The 16,688-nt window shown below is 43.5% G+C and overlaps 1 protein-coding gene across 1 annotated transcript in view; it reads right to left on the bottom strand.

Moving 5' to 3' along the window:
- Positions 1–912: 912 nt before the first annotated feature.
- Positions 913–16,688, bottom strand: part of LOC139381569 (ras and Rab interactor 2-like) — a 49,549-nt gene continuing 33,773 nt past the window's right edge. The window contains 7 exon segments of the mRNA XM_071125213.1: positions 913–2,667; positions 2,670–3,015; positions 3,103–3,266; positions 3,438–3,569; positions 4,228–4,536; positions 8,467–9,957; positions 15,181–15,269. Of these exon segments, the coding sequence (XP_070981314.1) occupies positions 2,552–2,667; positions 2,670–3,015; positions 3,103–3,266; positions 3,438–3,569; positions 4,228–4,536; positions 8,467–9,957; positions 15,181–15,269 (2,647 nt within the window). The 3' untranslated portion in view covers positions 913–2,551.

Here is a 16,688-nt window from a genome sequence, read left to right on the forward strand (position 1 = left end):
TCTGGAGAAGTTCTGTATGGAGGAGTGGGCCAAAATCCCTGCTGCAGTGTGCAGACCTGGTCAAGAACTACAGGAAACGTATGATCTCTGTAATTGCAAACAAAGGTTTCTATACCAAATATTAAGTTCTGTTTTTCTGATGTATCAAATACTTATGTCGTGCAAATTAATTACTTTAAAATTATACAATGTGATTTTCTGGATTTTTGTTTTAGATTCCATCTCTCACCGTTGAAGTGTACCTATGATACAAAGCATGTAGAGGTCTGTAATTTGTAAGTAGGAAAACCTGCAAAATCGGCAGTGTATCAAATACTTGTTCTCCCCACTGTATATATATTTATTTATAAGTCCCACCCAGTTAACTACTTCAAAATGGTGAAACTGGCTTTTGGGCACTAGAATCCTCTTTCTATGATCGGATCAAAACTTTAGGGATGAATTTGTTTGAGGTCAGTCATTTCAGTCAAAGAATGGGAAAATCATTAAAAAGATTGACTCAGCGGCGATAGAGATGAGTGAGATGCAACACTTCACTCTCACAGCGACACAGTTTCTGCGCATGTGCACAGGTTTGCATCAAGCTGTTCACAGCGTGGTAGCCAGGCACCAAAATAACACAGAACGCTTTTAGTTGTTGCGGCAATTGACCCACTATGCTGTTTACATGCATCTACATCCTATTGCAGTCTACCTTTAAATTATTTTTTTCTAATAGTTTGGAATGGATCAGAGCATTTTGGCTTGAAACTGATGCTGACCCTAAAGGACCCAGCCAGCATTATAACTACACCTTTCTGTTGAGTCCTACTGAAAACTTGTAGGAGTAGAAATTACAGTTCACACAAAGACTGTTTCCACTGCGTGAGCGTGTACTGTTCACACACACACACAATGGAGCGATGGTAATTAGTCATGACCAAAATGTATTGAGTGCAAAATAATATCATTCAATGATGCAGACAGCATAGGAACATAAGGACATGTGTTGATCTGGGACAACTGCAATACGACAGACATGGGGAAAAAAGCCATGTGAAAAATCCCAGCACCGATACATATAAATACTAACATTTGTATCATTTAAAATATCTTGTTAGAGTAGCAATTGTATTACAGTACACATCTATTATAAAAAGTCAAAATAGTTTAATATATTTGAACTAACATAAGCTACATAGTTTTTCTAACAATAATGCTACTGCTTAACAACCATGCTCTGGCTACTCAACCTTCCCTCAAGCACATTTCCCCATTTCACTTTTTGGTCATCTCTCCAGCAATGCCCATGTTTACATTTCATAATGTAAACATTAAAGAACTGATACAATAGAATACAATTTGTTAACAACATTATCTGTGTTAAGTTAAAGAACAGAGACTATTTCATTAATGATTCAGTTCAACTTCTCTTCTTACTCCTTTCCCTTCTCTTTCCATCTTTTAAATCTGCACCCTCTCATACCCAACGCTAAAAATCTTACCAGTCAAGAGTCAAAACACACACATACGTTTGTGTGTTCGCACAGAATCTTAGACCAGTTTGAGAATCAACACACTAAATTTCACAAGGCAACTTAGGCCTACTTTTAATATTTGTCAGTAGTACAATATTTCATGACCTTGTCGACGATTTGACGCTGGTACCGTAGACCAAGCCAGTCAATCACATATCTTATGATCACACCAATTATTACGGGAGGGATGACCTCGATTAACTAAGTATTAGCTATGAGGGAAGTACAGTATCATATCTCCTGGATAATCATAATTTCATCACTGGCAGACATGCCTGCTCCTAACATTTTACTTTAACAAAGAAAAGCAATGCTATAACATAACAATTCTATAAAAACACAATGCAGTTTACCAGCAACTGCAACAAGTAATTCATTATAGAAGTATCACCCAGATAAAATAACTGCTGTATATTTTCTGTAAAGACTTGGAGGCTCTTTTCTGCCTGAAAATGAACATTTTCGGTCTAAAGAAAAAGTTAATGGACTGAACGAGTACATCACTAGATGGGAACCAAAGCAGATAAAAGTGAACCCTATCCACCGATCTGAGATCAGCTTTCCCTTTACTTAATCCTATGCTTCACCACTAGGAGTGACAAACCAAAAACTGACCCTGAATCTGCACTTTGACACTTTTGGAATTGAACTGTCTGGCTGTCTGTAACAAGACTATTTCAAAACCTTTATCCATATTTTATGAGAGTTGCGTTTGCCCTCACGTGTGCTCCTCATGTGCCATGTCCCAAAAGTTCACAAATAGAGCTGCAAAATAACCCCATCTGTCGCATTTCCTTCCCTCTTCCTCTCCTTTCCTCTTGTACTCAGACAAAGCTTTACAGTGAGGATTCCCTGCAAGAATCACCAAAAGGGGAAGTTTTTTGGGGCTAAGCTCAGCATGACGCAGCTTAACCCGGTTAGGCCCAGTTCAGCCTAGCTCAGACCAGTTAAACACAGTTCAGCCCAGTTTTGTTGGGGTACAGTAAGAGTGATGGTAGTCCAGATGGGGGTTTCAACTCTCCAGCCCTGTAGGCTCAGATGGATATGGAGTTACCATTGTGCTGGTTGGGGGGTAGACTGAGGCTGAGACTGGGACTGTGACCCAGGTTGAGGTTGGGCTGGGGGTCAGAAGGGGTCAAGGCCACACCATTAGGTTGGGCTCAGATTCTTTGGTAAGTGTGATGTCATTGAGGTTGGACTGGGGTTCAAACGAGGTCGCGGCCAGGTCATTGAGGTTAGCCACCCGACAGAAGACGAAGTGAAAAGGTGCGGCCTGGGGTTGACTGTGGAGCTCAGCTTTGATCTTCTGGGGGTGTGTGTCGGGGGCTAGCTGCTGGCATGAGCCCTCAGTGAGCAGAATTAGGGCATAATTCTCAGGGTCGGGAACTTTAAACTTGTAGGCGCAGATCTGGCAGATTTCCTCAGTCGTGGCATAGGGCTGCACCTGCAGAGTTTTGGCAGTGCAACCGCTGTCCTGGAGCGCTACCCGCAGGTAGTTCTGAGAAAAAATGTAAAAATATGGTTGTTTAGCAGATGCATTTATTCAGGGACTTAGAGTTAAGCATCCAGTGTGTGTGTGTATTACCTGGAAGTCATTGACGGAGGGCGCACTGCGCTGGGTGGTGCGGCGACAGTGCCACTGGCGGAGTGTGTTGCGTGTTTCAGAGCTGAGTACACGAGCTGCTTGCTCCTCTTGGAAGTTCCTAATGAGGGACATGGCTCCATATGCACTGGTCAGGTAGTATCCACCTGGAACAACACAGGAGAGAGGAGGGTCAAACATCTCTGCAGCCTGACACTGCTACAACAGCAGTCAATGACAATCGATATTTAGTTTATTTGAACATTACACTTTACAATAAAATTAAAGGTAAAGTTTAGGAAGGAAGGAAATACATGTAAAGCATATGTGTGCTGTACCTTCTCCATGCAGCAGAGAAGGATCCAGAACCTCCATCATGTAGAGGATCTCGTTGTCTAGTTGAGGCATGTCACACTGGGCCAACACATAGGTCAGCATGGGCAGGAAGTCATCTGCCCCATACAGACAACCTGAGACACACACACACAGCATTGGTATTAGCTGTCATCAAGAAGGCGAGGTCTTACAGGTGAATCAAAGCTGGGGCCGAGAGACAGAAAAACAGCTTCCATCTCAAGGCCATCAGACTTAAATAGCCATCACTAGCCGGCCTCCACCCAGCACCCTGCCCTGAACTTAGTCACTTTCACTAGCCACCTGATAACTTAACCCCGCACCTTAGAGGCTGCTACTTTATGTACATAGACATGGAATCATTGTTCACTTTAATAGTGTTTACATACTGTTTTACTCATTTCATATCATCATACTGTATTCTAGTCAATGCCATCCTATTCAACTATTGCTGTGTATATATACACACACTATTCTATTCTACGTATTGGATATAATAAATATTATAATATTGTCCATAATGTCTCTATATCACACACAAACATTTATACTCCGGACTCCGACATTGCTCGTCCTAATATTTCTTAAATCCATTATTTTACACTACTGCACTGATGGAGCTAGGAACACAAGCATTTTGCTACACCCGGAATAACATCTGCTAAACCTGTGTATGCGACCAATAAAATTTGAGAGTCGGTGCATATACACTGAGTTTACAAACATTAGGAACACCTTCCTAATATTGAGTTGCATACATGTGTTACTACGTACCTGACTTGTGCTCCATGATGGTATAGATGAGTTTACATACGCGCAGCAGCATGGTCACCTTCTTCTCAGGTGAATAGAGTTTACACATGGTGTGGAACTTGTGCCGGATTTTCTCTATGTTAACTGGATCCGGAGGGAAGGCGTTGGCCACGCCCATCTCATGAGGCTGCCGGGCCTTGGCCAATGAGAGGTTCTCCTTGAGCTCCTGCCACGCCCCGCTGCGGACCTGGAACTCCTGGAGGGCCACCCCCACCACACCTTTCAGGGGCTTCAGGACTATTTTATGCATGGCTTTTTCTAGGACATAGTCTGTATGGAGGAGAGCGGGAGAAAGAGACTTATTTTGACAGCAAATACTGAAATGGCACCATCCATCTGTATTATTAACGAATTGCAGAAGTCTTACTCGATGCCTGGTAGCAGTAGGAGTGGGATTCAGTCCATATCATCAAGACATTACGTAGACCTCAGCTTTTACAAGCTTACTCAAAGAGACTGGCTAATAGGAGCCATGATATAATATTATACACAGGATAAATGTAGACAGGGAATCCAAACCACAGAGCTGAATAAGCCCCACAGAGAGAGATCGTACTGACTGTGCAGTTGAATGGGGCAAACTCAGCAGATTATACTGAAGACATCTGCAGACTGAGCCACAGCTTCCTCCAACACTGAATGTTCAACTCGTTCCCTAATTCTCGACTCAACACCCACTTTTCTTTCTTTCCTATCCCGTCTGCCAGATTGTCAAAGGCGAGTCTCTCGTCCCAAGCATTTGTTATCTAAACTTCTCAAAAGTTACGACACAGTCTGAGTATGTGCGTATCAACGAGTCCTTCCTTGTTCCGTAAGTCAAGATCAGCAACAGATTTCCTTGTAGGTGTAACATCACTATCATTATCAAAAGTATTGTTTAAGAATAGACAGATATTTTCCAGTAAGCAGTAAACTACCCAACAGATTAAGACTTGACACGTCACTGGCAATCAGACTTCAAAGCACACATGTTAACTTGGATATCACCCGGTCATCTTTAATGAAGTCAGCCTCTCTCTGTCTCTGTCTCTTCCCTGTCTTTTCAATGCAGATGTAGAGCACGTTTGGCACCCTATAGTTCTGTTAAAGTGGTTAAAAGCCCTGGAATGCAGTGCTAGCATTTCAAGACCTCAGGCCTGCAGTTGGGCTCAGCGCATGAGTTTCCCAGTGGGAGCACATATGTATACACACACACATACGCAAGCAAAATCCCCAGTGGCCTTTGTTTTTGCATGCATGTTTTTCCACTTTAGCTGGACTTGGTCTTTAAACACTGCCTCCAGTTACTGTACTGGTACTGCTCATAACTCTGGTCATTAGCACTGTGGAGTGTAATAACATGTAACCATGGAGTGGTCGCATGTAATCCTGTAGTGTGGGTCTACTAATGCAGTGGTTACACCGGCCTAACTGTATGGCTTATAGGCTATAGACATGTTAGATGTGTAGATGTTGGGAGTGTGTGTGGGCATTAGTAGGGCTGGGAATTGCCAGGGACGTCACAATATTATCACGATAGTTAGGCGCCGAAATGATATGGATTGCGATTTGATACTGTGATTTCGAAGGTTCCAAACATATTGCTCACCACATGTCTGCTGCAGAGGGACAAGAGAGAGAGCCATGAGAAAACAAGTTTGATCAGTCAAAAAAAAGTGCTGAAAATGAATCTGCTCCCTATTTAAAAAGAAGATGGAGAACAAGGTATGAAGGAAAATATGGGAGTTTTGGAACAGCCAACTGGTGTAAAAATAATATTGTGATAGTCAAAAGTATACAATATATTGTCAAAAAATAATATCCCGATATGACTATGTAGATTTTTCCCCCATCGCTAGTCTGTAAAGAAGTTGGAGGTCAATGTGTGTAAACAGTATTGCTTCCATCTCTCTCCTCGCCCCAACCTGGGCTTGAACCAGAGACCCTCTGCACACATCGACAAGTCACCCTTTTAAGCATAATTACCTATTGCTGCACAAAATATGTGCGAAGCAATGGAAGCAACTACTTCAAGGTCTCAGAGCGAGTGACGTCACCAATTGAAATGCTACTAGCGTGCACCGCTAACTAGCTAGCCATCTCACACCGGTTACACCTACAGTAAGTAAGTGATGAGTTGTATGGTGTGACAGATCGACACAGAGGCGCAAGCCCACTTAGGAATGAGTTAGCGTCAGCCAAGGTCACACTTATTTATAGTTATGCTACTTTCCAACCACACAAACATGCAGTTTGTACTATCTGAGAGGGCCCTTCCACTTCCAATAAACATCCTCCCTCGCCCCTAATCTCACTCAGAACATCCTCCCTGCAGAGCTTCCGCGTGGACCGGAGTTATGTACTGTTATGTACAGGCAAGCAGACAAACAGGCAGACAGAGCTGGAGAGGAGAAGTGAATCCATTCACACATCCAACACTAATCGTGCCACCACAGTGGCTTATAGATCAATGTGCGTCACAGAGCAGCAAACACACACGGGCGCACACATGCAGCGCAAACATTCCATTTGGAATTGGGCAATATATCGTCTCCCTTCCGCAAACTTCTCACAAACAGAGCTTCAGAACATTATATTGTGCAACTTGGCACTGAGCATAGAAATTAAAGCAATAGAAGGGAAAAAAAACCTGCCGTGTGGGTTTAAGAGACAAGGGTCCCCATTCTCCCCCCCTCCTCCGCGCTCCATGCTCTTTCCTCACACACCCAGAGACACATGCGAGTGTTGAACACAAAAAGAAAGAGGGAGAGAAAAAGAGGGAGAGCTATTTAGGGGCATGCAATAAAGGTTTTATCTGTGATTGGAGGAGTGGGAGAGATGAAGAGAGGGACAGAAAGAGGAGAGAGAAGTAATGGTCACATGGGAGAGACTGAAGCAGATCTGCAGAGACAATTCATTCAGCTAAACTGAAAACACTTTCTGCAACTACGAAAACATTGCGAAACAATTCCGATACCAAACACTGCAGAAAAAGTAATCGTGAAGTAGCCTATGAAATTCTTGGGATTAGTTGTCAATCAAGAATATTTAAGAAGCCAGAATGATTTTACTGTCTTTGTCTTAAAGAGAGATCTCTTTGATGGTTGTTCCTGACACACAGCAAACAGGAGAATGGTAATGTAAGGATCAAAAGATGCCTCCCATGTGTGTTACTGCTTCACAATTCCATGCTATTTTGTCTTCTTCACCTGTCAATTCTGTCAAAAGGACCAGTGGGAACAGGTTAGTTCATGTTAGCTAGTTCACATAATTATCCTCTAGCGGAAACAGGCTTTGTTTTCACTGTTTACAATTCGAGCCAGTTTCCAACCCCAATATGCCCACACATATCTTTAAGCCCCTCCCCTAGGCAGGTGTTTGACATGTCAGTGTCACAGAGAACCGTAATCGGTTCACATCACTACTTTATGTATCAAAAAGTAGGCTGGCCCTCTTTGAAGTCTTGTAGATCGATGCATTGCACTCTGTTTGTTTATACAGCCCTTCTGCATGAACTTCGGACAGATCTTACTTCATTGTTGCTTACAGACGTACGAGATACCAGACCCGCTCTCAGGGATGGCCAACCCTGGAGATCCCTTCTATCTCCACAGAGTTAAGTAAATCTGCTTTTAGGTTTTTTTTGCAACTTACTTGTGGAATAATGTCCAAGGCTCTCTAAAATGAGATGAATTGATGCCTATAGGGCAATTCAAAAGACTGATGGAGGACCGTTTTAGTGAAAAATGTTTTTTTCTATGATTGTGTTTTGCTTTATGTGTAATGGTGTATTTTTATTTCACCTTTATTTAACCAGGTAGGCAAGTTGAGAACAAGTAGATTTGACACAGGACTCATCTCAACCCGCGATTAAATATATAATCTTAACCACAATGGCCAGCTCACACACACATGCGTACAGACTTGCGCACTGAGCTGCTCTCGCCCTGTCTATAGGCATACACTGTCTAGTCCAGTTCGTATATTTCCAGATGTGATAGTTAAAAAAATATATTTTCTTTAGCTGTTTGGGTGTCTCAATGTCAACTAACTACCCATTTCAAAGATGGCAATGGAACAGCTGAAGTTCAATGTACATTTTTACTGTGATGTCTAGCAAATTAGCAACGGTTAATCAGCATCTGATGTCCAATAGTTGCAGAAATGTTGGAAAATGGTAAAAACGCACATATTTGCACCCCCCCTCCCCTCCCCACTCACCAATTTGGTCCTCTGGGATGAGTGACTCGATGGGGGGCTCCAGCTCAGAGCTCTGCCGCAGGTAGCTCTTCATCTGGGTGATGAACTGGCGTAGCGTCTGCAGCAGCTCCAGCCCTGAGGCGTGGCACTGCCAGGCCTGGCAGCCCCCTCCCTCCTGCAAGAAGCTCAAGTAGTCCTGCACTAGGCATCCAAAGTACGAGCCCTTATCCCTGGACAGCTCCAGGACTCTCCGTATGGCCCGTTTCTCAGGGGTTAGGAGAGAGCTGAACACCCCACTCATCTTACGGAAGTGGCCCCTGAGGGCCTGCTGGATGACCATGGCTCCGGCACTGGCTCGTCGTTTGGTGCGCAGCCCGGGAGGGGTGATGGTCAGGTCCTGGTCGTTCTCCACACTCACGTCAAAGTCTGCTTCGTCTTCATCATCGTCTTCCTCCATGCTGCTGTAGGGGTGGGTGAGGGGCAGCACCAGGTTATTGGTGGTGGGTGGGCTGGGTTCAGCGATTGGGGGGAAGAAGCCCTGGGAGAAGTCTACTGAGTCAGTGGAGTCGGTGGAAATACTCATGTCGCTCAGGCGCTGGATGCAGTCCTCTTCTCTTCCGCCTCTTCCTCTTCCGCCTCCTTCCTCTCGGCAGGAGAGGGCTTGGTCTTGAGTGGACGGACTGTTTCCCTCTGTGTTTTCATCGGGGGTGGTGGCGTTTCTCAGTGCCCGCTTAGCCAGACTGAGAGATATGGCGTTCTCAATAGTCTGGTCATCGAGAACAAGACTGCAGTCGACGTCACTTGGGGAGGAGAGGGACAGGGGGATAGAGATGGGGGCACTGATGCTGCGCTTCTTGGGAGGGGAGGAGGAGAGGAAAGATGAGGAAGGGCTGATGCTGAGAGTGGAGCCCAGGCGGGAGAGAAGGCTACTGCCATTCTCCCTCTCTGCCACCCTCTCCTTCTCTTTGGGGGGATTGATCCAGGATATCTTCTCAGGCATGCTGCGCTGGTGTTGTGGTGAGGCAGGGCAACGGGGGGCACAGCAGGGAGGTGGGGGGCGAGGAGGTGGTGGGAGGGAAACTCTGTTAGCCCGGCTCACGCTGCCACAGCTGTTATGATGCTGGGTGCTATTGCCAGGGCTATCACTCTGAGGGCTGTCGCTATGGGGTTGAGGGCTGTCTTTAAGTTGCTCTGGGTTGCTGGTACAGTGCTGTTGTACTTGTACAGCTGTAGCTGTACTGCTATTGTTTAGGTGCTGGGGGTTGTTGTTGTGGCTGGTGTAGGAGGGAAAGGTGTGGTTGCCACCCTCTGGATGGTGAACCTTTAGGAAGAGGGGGTTGATGAAGCAGAGAGCCCCGTTGGACTGGGAACATTCCAGCTGGGACGGGGTGCGGGTGACCAGGGGAGTGTAAACGGATCTCTGCCTCAGGCTAGGTGATTGGTCGTGGGTGGTTGTCCTGGACAATGAGGAGAGAGAACTCCTCCTGCGGCAACGCTCAGAGTCCCAGAACCCTGCAGGAGAGAGAGAGGTTCAGACACTACAACAGCAACATTACTGTAACATAACATTAACCTTACATTAACATCATGCCAATATTATTTCTATGTTGCCCTAACTCACAATAACATTACCGGTCAAACACTGCCAGAGTCAGCCTGATATTACACAACAGCAAAATAGAAGGGTAACATGATACTGTAATATAATATAAACACATTTAAGGGAGAGTTCAGGATTTTGTCAATGACTCCCTTTATATACTTCCCCAGTATCAGATGAATTTGTGGATACCATTTTTATGTCTCTGTGTTCAGTTTGAAGGAAGTTGCTAACATGCTTTAGCACAATGACGAAGTCTACAGGAACAGCCAGCATTGGCTCGGGAAACTACCTGTAACTTCCTTCATGCTGGAGCAGAGCAGTGGCGACCCGTCATTCAGGGCATGCCCTATGGCTCGCCACTGATCTGCTCCAGTATGAAAGAGACCATGTTTGTATGAGGCTTTATTAACTCAATTATTATTTTTTACAAACTGATGACACATATTAATGCCAAAGTAACATGAAAAACAGGCAACAAAAAAACATATCTTATTTATTATGTTATTTTGGCATTTACGTCACATATCTGCTTGAAAACCAAGCAGATTTTGTATTTATTTTTTAAATCATTCACTTAAAAACATGGTCTCTTTCTTGCTTTCTTGAGGTAGCTCCAAAATGCAGGCGTTTCAGCCTAGCTCAAGTGCTTTATGTGGTGGTGCAGCCAGCAGAAGATAGGGGCTGGTAATGTTCTCTAGTTGCGCCGTGATTGGCTCAGTGTTCTGTCACTCATAGGTGAGTGACAGAAAAACCGCAAAATCCATTGGACATAAACATTACACAACAAATTGGAAATTCCAAATCCAACAATGAGTGGTTTGGAAGGAATCAGTGGCTAACTGAAAGCATTGCAAATGCTATTCAGTGGAGTGGGCGTGTGGTCCAAATCTGGGTTTAAGGGTCTCTTTTCCAAGTTTAAAAGGATAAACATTCAACATTGGTCATACTGTCAATCCAGCATGATTTCTGCCGCGTTCAAGACAACTGGGAACTCGGAAATCTCTGACTTCTGTGAAAGTCAAGACAACTGGAAACTCGGGAAAAAAATTAGCTCCGACTGGGAAAATACGTTTTGAATGGTCATCCAACTCGGATTTGTAAATCGTATCTCGGGCCTCTTCCCAGAGTCACGACCTGAAGATCACTGACGTTATGAGTCGACCTCGTTATTTTTTCCCGAGTTCCCAGTTGTCTTGAAAGCACCATAAATCCAGAGAACGCCAGATTTTGATAACAAAGGTTGATGACAACATTTGCACACGAAGGACCTCCTGTGAGTCCTAAATATACTGTATGCTGCTGCATAAATTATGTAATATGCCAGGTAGATATGTATACTGTAACTAAAACTAATACTAAGTGTATGTTGTGTAGTAAACTGTTAGTAGCCCATGTGCCTCACCCTAATAATTTACATGCTAAAATCGCCACTGGAGCAGATACATACAAATGGTATCGAGAAGTTAATCGGACTCTGGAGAAGTAGATAAATCCGGAACTATCCATTTTAAAAACGGAGGCTACAATAGCCTGATAATAACACTGATACAGCTAAGTTACTGAAAAAGTAGGCACAACAATGCCAATACACATCAACGTTACATCATCGAGTCAATTGCTGTTATCATACCACGTTATCAATGCCTATTACCTACGTCACATATTAATACATGTTGCAAATAAATACAATCATACCTGCATAATGCCAACACAGTAACGGTCCAATCAGTACGATATAACGTTAACCATAAAGGACTAACGAAGAACAGCGCTGGACACGACTGTACACAGCCACCAACTTCGCAACCAAAGCCATATACCAAACAATGATACTCTATGACAGAACTAAACCTACTGCTACACGAGACACGTCCAACTGAAGAGCTCACACAACAGTGCTGTACTAGACAGAGAAAACTCACTCTATAGAACAATAAAACACACACAGCCGTACCAGACACAGCCAAAGTCACATCACAATGTAAGATAAGAGCAAACATTGACTTACTGTACTCACAGAAGACAAAGACCAGCTCTGATTTTAGTTGACCGTAGTTTTAGTAGTGTGACAACTTTAGAGCACACTGATGCATCTGTCCAGCCTTGCTGTCGTGTCTCACACACACGGATTGTGTTATGACTCACACATGCTAATAAGTGCGTGGGGGCGGGCTGTCAACAGCGCATTCTCTCCTCCCCCAGTCACCCCCTCACTCGCGCGCCAGCTCTCAGCCAAAGTTGTTCCTACCCAACTCCTCCAGACTTCTTTCGCTTGACTGATTTTCGTTATTCTTTCATTAAGCAGCTCTTCCATTTTCTTAGTCAGTTACCTTTACAGTCCATTTTTGTGCCTTAACAATAGCACAGTGGCATTTAATCTGATATTTCTTGTTTTCTGGAAAATATTATTATTGATAACAGTTTAAGAAGTGTCAGCAGCATAGCACCATGCATCCATCCCACTGCTGGCTTGGATCTGAAGTTAAGCAGGGATGGATGGGAGACGAGAGGTGGTTTTGGAGAGCCAGTAAAGGGCTCTCTTTCCTCTGGCCTTAAAGGACAACTGCGCCTTAGAACCGATTTCTCTGGTTGTAAACAGCTTGTGGCATCATATGAGTCAGAAACAACGTGTAAATAGCATAATTTTGGTCAAAGGCACATCCAAAATTGAGTATGGCAAGTGAATGCTTCATGATTTAAGGAGGTTGTTTTAGATTACAATTATATCAACAATTCATGCCCCCTTTTGCCTATTAACACGTGGTGGAACCATGTTCTGGGAAAAGACTGGTGTGGTATGGTTTTAAAGGATCAAACCCACCTACCTGGCAAATCTGGCCATGCAAAACGAATTCACCAGACAATCGTGTATCTTTGGCAGTAGCTTCAGGTGCAATGCACATATTGATCAGAAAATAGTTACTCTAGTGAAAATGGGCTTCCGTAAAGTTGTTCAATCATATGGCCAGGATCTGGATGACATCAAACTCTAGATACACGTTCAAACGTGGAGATTGTGCCTGGTGTTGTTGATGACAGCGAGTTGTTTACACTAGCTAGCTAGCTACATTATTGGATAATGCTAGCGAGTTGCAAGGTGTTGTAGAACAAGTGTCTCATGAAACACATTCCAGACACTGGTTCTTGCCATCTTGTTATAACTGTGATTTGACAGAAATATTCACTAGCTAACATTAGATAGGCTGTTCCGGAATCTTATGGCTTGGGGGTAGAAGTTGTTGAGAAGCCTCTTGGACCTAGACTTGGTGTTCCGGTACCACTTGCTGTGCAGTAGCAGAGAGAACAGTCTATGACTAGGGTGGCTGGAGTCTTTCCTCTAACACCGCCTGGTATAGAGGTCCGGGATTGCAGGAAGCTTGGCCTGGTTATGTACTGGGCCACACACACTACCCTCTGTAGTGCCTTGCGGTCAGAGGCCGAGCAGTTGCCATACCAGGCAGTGATTGCAACCCATCAGGATGCTCTCGATGGTGCAGCTGTAAAACCTTGAGGTTCTGAGGAGCCATGCCAAATCTTTTCAGTCTCCTGAGGGAGAATAGGTTTTGTCGTGCCCTGTTCACAGCGGTCTTGGTGTGCTTGGACCATGTTAGTTTGTTGGTGATGTAGATGCCAATGAACTTGAAGCTCTCAACCTGCTCCACTACAGCTCCGTCCATGAGAATGGGGGCGTGCTCTGTCCTTTTCCTGTAGTCCATAATCACCTCCTTTGTCTTGATCACATTAAGGGAGAGGTTGTCGTCCTTGCACCACACGGTCCGGTCTCTGACCTCCTCCCTATAGGCTGTCTCATAGTTGTCAGTGATCAGGCCTACCAGTGTTGTGTCATCAGAAACTTAATGATGGTGTTGGAGTCATGCCTGGCTTTGCAGTCTTGAGTGATTTTAGCTCATTTGTTGTGATTGAATGGCAAATAAACAACCCCCCCCAAAAAAAACACATGAAACCACACCCGAAGACAACTCGTTTGCCTTCATTCATGGCCGCTTGCATTTCTTAATGAGCATTGATGAAAAAACGACGCCAAATCAGAAAGTGCAGTTCTCCGTTAAGATCAAATCCCAATGCCCCTGTTCTGAACATAAAATAATGTAGAAAATCACTTGTCTTGGATGAAAATAACACATTCATCCCTAAAGTGTTAATAATAACTGTTGTCTGCAAGGGGTGAACTTGTTGCAACTAAAATCCTGTCTCCCGGGTTACACACCTGAGGCACTGGGAGGGTGTGGCCTAACGGGGAAACGTTCTGGTCTAAAAAAAACTGTCGGCTGGGAAAATCTAGATTGAGCTGAGGAATATGGAGGCGAGTGAAACCTGAAATACAGGCAGATGATGACAGAGTGAATAAATACTACCAAAGTTCAGCCTCATGGTAAAGAGAAACGTCTGCTTATGGTTCACTGCTTGAAAAACGTATTTATCAAGCATCTGCTAGTATGTCCAGCAAATGTGCACTTCTTTTTCAATCAAGCTCAACTTCTGCTGGTCTGTTAACCATGGTTGAATAGACAGAATGAAAGAAAGTCTACTTTCTCTGAAGCATAGATGGGCTGTGTCTAACTGTATTGAAATCAGACCCACGTCATGGATACCGATCTAGACGTCAGAACTGGTGTCTTTTGTTATGTCCAAAGCCATATTTCAGTGACGCGACATAGCCTACCTATATGAACATCATTAAAATCCATGTGAACCTTCAGTGACGTGCATCTACCTCAACACACACACAAACCCAAGCATTGTTTAAGGCTCAAATCGGTCTCCTCACGTTAATCAGAGGGAAAAGCAACACAGTGGGCCTGTTGTGTGAAGATCACTTGAAACCACACCAAAGGAAGTATGTTATCAAATCAGTGTGTCACCGAGGCTAGTATAGGCCTCTACATTGGCTCTTTCAGAGGCAGTGCAACATTACAGCTTTGGCACAGAGAGATCACATTGTACAGTGACTGAGTTAGAGGTCTAAGACCCCAGTGAGGCCTACTCGTGGTTCCAGGGCCCCAATACTCCCCTCATCATGTGCCTAGCAGCCACTGATCTGGGGCTCAGAGAAGCTTCAGATATGTATTAAATCAATACAAATGTACAGTATCAGTCTAGTGGACATTCACCTGCTCTTAGCTTGGCCACCTCCAAGTCTGTTGGCGTCCTGGCTGCAGAGATGGCTTCAGGAAGCTTTAGAGTGAATGGCAAGACATCCCTAAGAGAGAGGCAGACATAGTCAATATGTGTGATGATTGAGAGATAGATGGGACAGGGATTCATTCGCTCTTTCTATCTATACACACAACCAGTCAAAAGTTTGGATGCACTTACTCATTCAAGGGTTTTTACTATTTTATACATTGTGAGATCATCAAAACTGTGAAATAACACATATGGAATAATGTAGTAACCAAAAAATAGTTTTCAACAAATCCAAATATATATATATATATATGATCACATTATATAATATATTTGAGATTCTTCAAAGTAGCCACCCTGTGCCTTGATGACAGCTTTGCACATTCTTAGCATTCTCTCAACCAGCTTCATGAGGTAGTCACCTGGAATGCATTTCAATTAACAGGTGTGCCTTGTTAAAAAAGTTAATTTGTGGAATTTCTTTCCTTCTTAATGCGTTTGAGCCAATCAGTTGTGTTGTGACAAGGTGGGGTGGTATACAGAAGATAGCCTTATTTGGTAAAATACCAAGTCCATATTATGGCAAGAACAGCTCAAATAAACAAAGAGAAATGACAGTCCATCATTACTTTAAGACATGAAGGTCAGTCAATCAGGAACATTAAGAACTTTGAAAGTTTCTTCAAGTGCAGTCGCAAAAACCATCAAGCGCTAAGATGAAACTGGCTCTCATGAGGACCGCCACAGGAAAAGCAGACCCAGAGTTACCTCTGCTGTAGAGGATAAGTTCATTAGATTTAACTGCACCTCAGATTGCATCCCAAATAAATGCTTCAGAGTTCAAGTAACAGACATCAACAGTTCAGACCTTCATGGTCAAATTGCGCAAAGAAACCACTAATAAAGGACACCAATAAGAAGAGACTTGCTTGGGCCAAGAAACAACAGCAAATAGACAGACCGGTGGATATCTGTCCTTTGGTTTGATGAGTCCAAATTTGAGATTTTTGGTTCCAACCACTGTCTTTGTGAGATGCAGAGTCGGTGAACGGATGATCTCCGCATGTTTTCAATCAATCACAACCTCTAAGTCTTATCCAAGATTAGCATAGTTTGAATAGCATCAAGTGACCCCTTGTTTATAAACCAATGTAAAAAATGAAAAAAAAAATGAAAAAAAAAACTGTAGTTCTGCTGAGCGATAAGTGCTTTTTGAGGACTGTTCTGTAAAAAAAAAAAAATATTTCCAAATTATTTTTTTTACACATGAAAAGCATTATGAAATAATTAAAGTAAAATGGTTAGAGCTTTTTAATTGAAATTAAAAGCCCAAAATAGTGAACATCCAATTGCCAAAACTTTGAAAATATTCCATTGTCTCTGTCAGGTCCAATTGCTATGAAATAATAAAATATTTCAGTTATGTACATTACTATAATTTTTCATTCCTTAAAGTCATCTCAACTCTGCTCAGACACTAGCAGCCAGCCTG

Source organism: Oncorhynchus clarkii, chromosome 23 (assembly GCF_045791955.1).
Source record: "Oncorhynchus clarkii lewisi isolate Uvic-CL-2024 chromosome 23, UVic_Ocla_1.0, whole genome shotgun sequence".
NCBI classification, from domain to species: domain Eukaryota; kingdom Metazoa; phylum Chordata; class Actinopteri; order Salmoniformes; family Salmonidae; genus Oncorhynchus; species Oncorhynchus clarkii.